This window comes from Ovis canadensis, chromosome 1 (genome assembly GCF_042477335.2).
Source record: "Ovis canadensis isolate MfBH-ARS-UI-01 breed Bighorn chromosome 1, ARS-UI_OviCan_v2, whole genome shotgun sequence".
In the NCBI taxonomy this organism is placed as follows: Eukaryota; Metazoa; Chordata; class Mammalia; order Artiodactyla; family Bovidae; genus Ovis; species Ovis canadensis.
Window position 1 is genome coordinate 241,889,347 of NC_091245.1, and position 9,538 is coordinate 241,898,884.

The following is a 9,538-nucleotide window of genomic DNA, read 5'->3' on the forward strand; positions in this document are numbered from 1 at the left end:
ATGCCACCTTTGTGTTGGTGCCAGATTTGTTTTGGAGGCAGATGTCTGGGAAGGCTGAACAGTAGGTGTGTCCTGCTGAGCAAACCAGAGGCAGAGGAAAGAAGGCAACCCTGTCATTTTCCCAACAGCCTCCTTAAATCTGTGAGTGATGGCTCCTACACCCTTTAACAGACAGGGACAGGAGCTTACAACTCCGGAGACTGCTTCAGGTCTCAGATTAAATCAGCACAGAGGTGGAAGTGAACACAGAGGCCTCAGCCTGGAAGCCGTCCAGAGAGCTGCGTGGAGCAGACTTGCAGCCTCCACCAGGGCTGTCACACGGTGGTCGCTTGGCATTTACTGGAAAGTTGAATTAGACTTTCCTGTGGATTTTTTTTTTTTTTTTAATCCTGTGAAGAAGTTACACAGTGAATTCCTTGTGGAGGATTAATCATCTTCTCTCTCGCCTATAACAGAGGCTGTTTCTCAGGTCCTGCCCCTGGTTTCCTTTGTCCCAAGGATTTCATTTGGAGGGCGGGACATTCTCTCCCTACCAACCCTCCGGCCCCCCCGCCCCGCAACTGGAGCCTGCAATCAGGACCAATGAAAACCAAGTACCTCATCCACCGGTGGTGACTAAGAACTCAGAGTATTTAAGAGGTTGCAGGAATGGGCTGAGAACTGTTTCTGCTTTCTCCCGCAGACGGGGCACGCTCTCATCTGATCAAGGCCATCACCGAGCCCAGCCGCGGAGTAAAGGGAGGGGGGACATAAACTCCACCACCATGTGCTACGGAAGATGCGCGCGATGCATCGGACATTCGCTGGTGTGGCTCGCCATCCTCTGCATTGTCGCTAATATTTTGCTTTACTTTCCTAATGGGGAAACCAAGTATGCTTCTGATAACCATCTCAGCCGCTTTGTGTGGTTCTTCTCCGGTATCCTGGGAGGGGGCTTGCTGGTAAGTCGTTCAGAAATCATTACAGCCTTGAAAAAAATTTCTTTCCTGTTAGATGAGATGTTTTCATGGAAAGTTTTCTATAAAGCATGTTTCTAAATCCAGGATTTTTGTTCATTCTTATTTTGAAAACTTATCAAGGAACGTTGAGATCAGTATAGGGCATTCATTTTACTAGAGGTTGGTTTACAAAATCCCCATTTCAACTGCCTTTTTGCTAAATTCTCTTACTTTACAGCTGGAAACAGAGGCTAGCTTTTCAATCAGATTTGAGAACCTCTAGAGTTTCTAGCCCTGCAGCCAGTACTCATTTCACATCCGCTCTGGGAAACGGGGAGGAGTCCGATAGTTCTCTGTCTAAATCAACAGTTTTGGATACAAATTCTTTGCTGTTTGTTCTCAAGCATCTGTGACAGGGAAAAATAATGAATTGTGAGAGTGCTGCTATTTAGAAAGGACTATACATTTTCTCCTTTATGTAAGCCTGGGGTGTGGCGTTTAGGGAAAATCCTTCAGTTAGCAGCAAATCACGGTCTGAAGCTAATAGTGGAATGTGTTGTTTTTTCCAAGGTTTGTTTTTAAGTGAAGTGAGAGGAATTTGCCTGCCAGCCTGGGTGCTGAAAGTATTAGCTTCGACCATAGCCTGGAAAGAATGTGGGCAAACTTGGGTTTGCCACTTTGAAATGCTGGGATTGAGAATTTTGAAGAGAAGTTTTATGGAACTGCTAACACCATACAGAAAATATTTTTCTTAGTCCAGTAAAGGATATTTAAACTTAATACACTAACTCTGGTATGGCAAATCTGCTTTGAATTTAAGCATTACTATCATGCTAACATAATCACTTGTTTGTTTGTTTTTTTCCTCCCACTAGTTCTCAAGTCAGTTTTTGTCTTGTTTTGTTTCACTGAGGTATAGTTAATTTCATAATCATTTGTCTTTAATACAATACCTTGCTTGTTTAAACTTCTTTTGATCTTGAACTCAAAGGGTTTCAAGCTCATTTTAAGAGCTTTATTGTGACATTACAACCATGCAATGGTGTCTTCAGTGAAGCAGTGCGCCTTTACTCTACTGAGTTTTCTTCTCTCTTGTTCATAAAATTTTTTTTTTAGTTATTCTCTTAAAGTTTTGTTGTTCTCCTCCATGCTTTACAAGGGTAAGCAAACCAACCAACCAGCAGATTTAAAGACAGGGTTTAATATTTTCAAAACAGTTTGCATCTAGAACTAAGTTATGAACTCTTATGGAATTAACACATTTATGGGTTATTATTTTACCCCTCCCATGCTATATCCTGACCCTACCTAACATGACACACTACATAAAAATAATCAGATATTACACTTTGAAGGTTTTTCTCTTCTTCTCAGAGTTTATGTTCTCTGAGATATTTGCTCAGCCTAACCCAAAGACGTTCAGCAATATCAGAAAGAAAAATGTTTTACCAAAAGATGCTTAGATTGACTGACCCTTATGGACCCGGGGAAAGTCAATGATTTCGATTTGCATGCTTTCTAACCAGATGTTCCTGCCAGCATTCACCTTCATTGGGCTGGAACAGGAAGACTGCTGCGGGTGCTGTGGCCATGAAAACTGTGGCAAAAGATGTGCGGTAGGTCCTCCCGCTCTGCTGGGGAGATGGTCCCTGAGGGGTAGCGGTGATGTTCTGTGCCTCACTTCTGGTGGTCCTCCCTTCCCTAGATGCTGTCTTCTATACTGGCTGCACTCATTGGAATTGGAGGCTCTGGCTACTGTGTGATTGTGGCTGCGCTGGCCTTAGAGGAAGGACCAAGATGCATGGATGCCAGTGGCCAGTGGAACTATACCTTTGCCAGCACAGAGGGAGAGTAAGTGATTGTACCCAATAAGGCTGCACATTCTTATCCACCACGCATGTGTAGTAGTAAACCCACCAGATTAAAAAGGCATCAACCATTCGTTCATCCATCCTCTTGCCAGGTTTATTCTCACTGACTGGGGGACAGTTCAGGCAATGGGTATCAGAGGATGGATTCCCATTCTCTGACCCAGAGAAGCTTTTTAATGGATTCACTGGCTCAGTCCTCTTGATGACATGTGAAGGGACTTCCACTATTGCTCCTCTTTTACAGATGAGGGTATGGAGGCCCAGGGAGATCAAGTAACTTATCTAAAGTCACATTGCTAAGATGTGACAGTCAGGATTTGAACCCAGGCAGCCTAGCTATAGAGCCTGTGCTTGTATAGTGTGTATACTATACCAGAGCAATTGTCTGATTCTACTATTTAGAAGAAAATCTTATGGAATCCTTATAAAGCACCAGTGAAAGCCATATGGATTTAACCACAGCCCAGGGTCACTCATACTACCAACACACACACACTCACATATAACATAGCAATTATGTATAATACACCCTTTATTCAAAGTGGTCAGGCTGTATAAGACAGATCTTATTCATGACTTTAACACTGGGAAAATCCAAATGGCTCCACTGTTTTATGCTGATACTGTATTACTTATCCATTATTGAGAAAAGGACAGAAATAGCTGATAGAATCTGATGTACATAATGATAAATGAATGACATACTGAATTTTGAAAGCTTTAGTCATGGAATTCATGAGTGAAAATAATATGAATCATGAATTTGAATTGCTCATATACTTTCAGAAATGTTTGTCTCTCATGAATTTTGTGGCATGGAGTGATATCTTAAGATCATGAATATGGAATTAGATCCATCCTGAGTTCAATTGCAATGGCACCCCACTCCAGTACTCTTGCCTGGAAAATCCCATGGATGGAGGAGCCTGGTAGGCTGCAGTCCATGGGGTCTCGAAGAGTTGGACACGACTGAGCGACTTCACTTTCACTTTTCACTTTCATGCATTGGAGAAGGAAATGGCAACCCACTCCAGTGTTCTTGCCTGGAGAATCCCAGGGATGGCAGAGCATGGCGAGCTGCCATCTATGGGGTCGCACAGAGTCGAACACGACTGAAGCGACTTAGCAGCAGCAGCAGCAGCAACAGAGTTCAATTCCAGCTCTGAATTTACTGTCTCAGTAACTAGAAAAAGGTGAATTGAGCTCTCTGCATCTCAGTTATTTTATCTGTAAAATAAAACCAATGACAGTTGTCAGGATAAGTTACTATATGTAAAATATTTGTCACAAAAGCCGACAGAATGAGCACTGCCATCTTATTACAGCTTGCAATGGGTACAGCCCAATGATAGCTTCTGAAGGAAAACAGTGCTCACTGGAATTTGAAATTTTGGTGTTTAAAATTGTTATTGATCATGATTTCTCAGATCATACTTTTCATGCTTTGTTCTGAATATACTGAATGTACCAGTAGAAACTCGTTACTCCTGTATTCAAAAACATGTGATCTACCACACAAACCCACCTCTAAAAAAAATTATGATTCATCCAAGGAGAGGTGATTCATCAGCTATAAAGTTAGAGGAAAGTTTATAGCTGATTATTCTATCTCCCCTCTCATGGATCCAATCAACTTCTGCAAGAAACGTCCAGTTTCTATGCCATTCCTCATTTCTACTTCTTCAGAGATTTCAGTATGGGAAATAACAAGCCAGTGGTTAGTTGCTTAATACCCAAGTAGAGCCAAAGAACTGTTTTCCATTGTGTCCTGAAATTATGGATTTTTGTTAAATACAGGGTCAGAAGAACAGAATTTTTTCATAATCAATCATAATTCCATCAATCAAATCGAATTTCTGATTGGCTCCATTGACCATTCCAAAATGAGGGCTCTAATCCCCAGTCCCTTTGTTCTGTTGTGGTAGGAAGACATTACAAGGAAAGAATTACTCCAGATCTCTGAATGGAATTAAGTTAATCCTAGAATTTCCCATTTGATTGAATCCTATTTTATTAAGGATATGTATATTCAGATAATGAGAAGAAAATGGCAACCCACTCCAGTATTCTTGCCTGGAGAATCCCATGGACAGAGGAGCTTGGCAGGCTATATAGTCTATGGGGTTGAAAAAGAGTTGGACATGACTTAGCAACCAAACAATAGCAGATGGTTGGCTAACATTTCACAAAATGACTTCAGATTGCTATTTGTCATTCAATTCCTTCTTCCATTGTGTTGAATACTTACTATGGGCCAGATACTGGTCTAGGGACTGAATAGACAGTGATGAACAGCTCTAGTTCCTGCCTTCATGGAGCTCAGACTTGTGGACTAGATACATAAGCAACTCTTCTCCTTTGCCCAAGTTACGTGTCCTTCCTCTGTGACCCTTTGACACTTGGTTTACCTGATCAAGATATCGGTTGCTTTCAGATTACCCATCATTCCTTCTCTTAAGAAATGCTTTTCCAGGACAGAGTTCAGTCTATTCTATCCCTAGACTTGTCTAGATGTCTAACTTACACTGAGTGCTCAACAGTCTTTGCTGAATTTTCTATTAATTATTGCAACAAGATCTGGGCTAAATTCCTTATCCTGCAGAAAGACTTGGATTGGAAGCATCTGATATAAGGCACTGAATTAATGTTTTTTTTTCCTAATGAAAAAACATGGCCCAGAAGTATGTTTATGAGACATCCCATTGGTGTGGCTGTGTGTCAGAAGTTTCTCTTTTTATCCACAGTTACCTCCTGGATAGCTCCACATGGTCCCAATGCGTCGAACCCAAGCATATAGTGGAATGGAATGTCTCTCTGTTTTCGATCCTCTTGGCACTTGGTGGGATTGAATTCATCTTGTGTCTCATTCAAGTAATAAACGGAATGCTTGGAGGTGTCTGTGGTTATTGTTCCTCTCGCCAACAGGTAAGAACCTGTGTAAAAATGCACCATTGTTTTCATCCTAGAGACAAGAAGATAAAAATTAAACCCTGCTCAACCTACTAGTGTTTATTGCATTTTTGTGGAAAAGCATTTACAGCAGTGGGTTTTCTTTTTAACTGTTTTCTTTATACTGGGGTAGAGCCAATTAACAGTGTTGTGATAGTTTCAGGTTGACAGCAAAGGGACTTAGTCATATATATACATGTATCTCTTCTCCCCCAGACTCCCTTCCCACCTAGTTTGCCATATAACACTGAGCAGAGTTCCTTGTGCTATATAGTAGGACTTGTTGGATATCCATTTTAAACATAACAGTATGTATGTATTGACCCCAAACTGCCTAACTATCCCTTCCCTCATTGGGTAAGCTTCCTTGAGAGTCACAGTTACTGAGTTATCTTGGTTCTTTGTAGTTGGCTCTGTGTAAATAAGACAATATCACCCATAGACAAGGTGCTTCTTCAGGGATCTAACCCACTACCCCTTTCGCTACCCCTGCTCAGACTGCAGAGACACAAAAGAAATGTTCTCTCTCTGCCTGCTCTCACATTCCCAACTAGTATACACAAGTAACTGCTATCACCCATTGCCCTAGGCATCCTGTTAAACCCCTGTTCCAGAAGAGCCTGTGATGCAGAGATTAAGCAATGATTCTAAGATTACCTAGTCAGGAAGCAACAGGCTTCAAATGCCACGGCTCCTGCTCTTAACCTGTATGCAGGACTTGCCGTTCTGTTGGGTTTCTACAGTTCCTTCCTAATAAGGAGTCACAAAAATACCCAAATAGCTAAGCATAGGGAATCACTAGTAGCCTTTGAATAACAGCTTATTAAAAACCTTTCACTGTGAAAGAAAACCAGGAAGCGCTTGTTTCCTGGGGATGTGATTTGGAAAAGAAATATGCATTTGTTAGTAGTGGGGAAAGTTCTTGTTTTTATATTTTTATAAAAAAACATATATTACTGAACTGATAGAAGTCCAGCTTTGGTCAGATTTGGGGGAAAGGGAGGGTTGTTTTATGTCTTGTTCTGTAAAGCAGGATTAGGAAAACTGAAACTTACTTAATTTGTATTTTCTTAACCATTTACTTCTCTGGTTCAAGGTTTCCTAACTTTATTTGAAAGTAAGACAAAGCCTAAGCCTAATAAAAAATGAAAACCCCATGGCTATCATGAAAAGTTTTGCTCTAAATAGATGGAAACTTTCTATAATTTTTGAGGGGAAGCTAAAATAAAATCTAGATGTCCTTATCAGGCAAATACAGCAAGATTAATAATTGCTTTGGGAGCCTGCCAAATTTCCGAGAAAACAGCAGAGTGGAAAACTTTCAATATGGAATTGTTTCCAGGCAATACGGTTGGGCAGAGGCAAAGAAGGCTCTTGGGATTACTATAATATAACCTATCTTTAGCCTTGAGTTTCCTACAAGGCAAGAGTATAAACTGGGTGAGACCCCATTGTACTTCAGCACTGGTGCATTTTGGGGACAGGTATTCACCTGCCAAAGCAGGATCCCTGGCTCAGGAAGATCCCCTGGAGAAGGAAATGGTAACCCACTCTGTTTTTCTTGCCTGGAGAATCCCATGGACAGAGGAGCCTGGCTGGAGTCAAACAAGACTTAGTGATTAAACAACAATATAATGTGTCAATGACTAAAATTGCTACAGTGGTTTGGCAGAATGACACTCTTCCAGGTTAAGGGAGCCAAGAGTCCTACTGGGTTTCCCAGTTACTATAGGGGTGGTTTCTTCCCAGACACTGCAGGTCAGATCTGTTATGTTTGTTTGCAAGACAAAAGACAGTTTCAAAGAGCAAGATTTTTAGTATAGATTGGTCAACTCTGTCTGTAGCATTTAATTCAAAAGTTGCCCACATTGAGTTGGCACCAATGTAAAACTCCCATGACATTATCTCTTAAATCCTTGAGGTTAAAAACCCACCGGAACATATAAAAGCCAGCCAGGCCTTGTAAGCTGCACTTTCCACGGCCTCTTTCTTCAGCTTTTACTTGGGAAGGACAATGGTCCGGTTTGTTTAGGAAACATTGTATGAGCATTGTCTAAGCTCTCATTGTTGTTGGCCCAACCTCTGCTGAAGCTGAGATTGGTCTGCTTTATGTTTGCTTAAAACAGATTTAAAGCACCGAAATGTCATCACTGTTTGTTTAGCCTGATCAGAACCTGATACTTATTTCATTTTCTTTACAGCAATATGACTGCTAGAAGAACTACCCCAAGACAAACCCAAAATCTTCCTCTGTGTCACTATAATTTATATATTTTACTTGTATTAATTTGTAAAACTTTATACTAGTGTATCATACACTACATGTTCTACTTTTATAAGTGTGTATAAAAGGCATCTTCTCCAGACATTGGTGTTTGAACTTAGCAGAGAAATTCTGTTTTTTTTTTTTTTAAGAGTAAGAAAATAAACCACACTCTGGAGTTAATTTAACAGACTGACATTGTCCAGCCTACTTGAGATAAACTCTGGCTGAAATCATGTTTTTGAGAAACATTACAATGATAAATATCACATTCCAGTTGCTATTCTATATATTTATATGTGCATGTGTTTATTAAATGAAAGATTTCTAGTTGCTTTTTTAAAGACCATTAAGGAGAAAATCCAACAACCTGAAAAGATATATTTTTTCACTGTTTATATGGTGTTTCCCATTTGTATACAAAGCTCTAACAAGGGGCCTTTTGAACTGACTCATGTTATGAAACAGACATGTAATTCCCCAGGTTGGGGGTTGAGGGGCAGATTGAGAATACTTGAATCTAAATGAATGAGTCAAAATAGGCAAAGCAGTGAGTTATTACAGGGACGACCAAATCCTGGATTTTTATGACATGTGGAAAACTTTTTGGCCTTCAAAGACAAGATTGAGGATCGTGGATGTTAAAAGAGAAAGGCCTGGACAAGAAGAAAGATGGGAAATGGAATAAAGCAGTTGATCATCATGGGAATATAGGGAAGGAGGGGTGGGAGGACCATGAGGAAATACCCCCAAATTTACTTGTTTCAGTACAGCAAATAAAGTATTCACTACCATTTTGTTGTTTAGTTTCATCGTCCTTTGTTTCATGTTCCTCTTTTTTTCTTCCTGGTTTTTTTTTTTTTTTCAGTCTGCAGATTGTATGGCCTCCATTGCTAGGGGCTTTGTGTCTTCTGGTTTCTTGATCACTTTCTCTTCTTCAGCCTCTTTCTCCTTTTCTGTCTTCCTCTGCTATCCATGCATTTGGGCCATCCACCTCATCAGGCAACTTTCCTTTGCCTTGGGTGCTCCAGACAGCAGGCTCCTCTGGAGGTAACAGACATTTTCTCGCTTTACATCTCGCATCTGTTATATTGTTCGGTTCTTTCAAGGGACAAGAGTCCCCTGCCTTACTGGGAATTGTATGCAGAAACTGTCTGCATTTGGTGTTTACTGGCCTAGGCAACAGACTAGTTAGTTAATAAAGAAGCCTCACTGGCTGTTAGACAGCAGAGCGCCTCCTGAGACCAAGGTCTCCTGCCTAAAGGGTTCTAATCTTTCTTGTGCCTTGGTCTTTCAGGCAGTCTGCTGAAGGTTATGGACTCTTTTGAAGAATACTGTTTAAAATGCAAAAAACAAATATGTAGGATAAGAAAGTAAACCCAGATATTGACTATTTTAACAAAACATTTTTTAAAATCATAAGATAGTTGTCTTGCAAGGCAGCTCCATCACACCAGCACCTGTAGACAGGAAAGCAGTGATCAAGAGTGATCTAGCAGTGGGCTAAAGGGGGGGTG

The 9,538-nt window shown here is 40.7% G+C and overlaps 1 protein-coding gene across 1 annotated transcript; it reads left to right on the forward strand.

Moving 5' to 3' along the window:
- The first annotated feature begins 423 nt into the window (after window positions 1-423).
- Window positions 424-8,815, forward strand: TM4SF1 (transmembrane 4 L six family member 1). Its single transcript, XM_069562907.1, has 5 exons — window positions 424-941; window positions 2,465-2,554; window positions 2,644-2,789; window positions 5,554-5,734; window positions 7,960-8,815. The coding sequence occupies exons 1-5, from the start codon at window positions 765-767 to the stop codon at window positions 7,972-7,974; spliced, it is 609 nt and encodes a 202-aa protein (XP_069419008.1). The 5' UTR covers window positions 424-764; the 3' UTR covers window positions 7,975-8,815.
- The last annotated feature ends 723 nt before the right edge of the window (window positions 8,816-9,538 follow it).

Coding starts and splice junctions, on each gene's coding strand:
- TM4SF1 (XM_069562907.1), top strand. CDS start 765: ATGTGCTACGGAAGATGCGCGCGATGCATCGGACATTCGCTGGTGTGG. Junction 942..2,464: donor TCCTGGGAGGGGGCTTGCTG/GTAAGTCGTTCA, acceptor CTTTCTAACCAG/ATGTTCCTGCCAGCATTCAC. Junction 2,555..2,643: donor ACTGTGGCAAAAGATGTGCG/GTAGGTCCTCCC, acceptor TCCCTTCCCTAG/ATGCTGTCTTCTATACTGGC.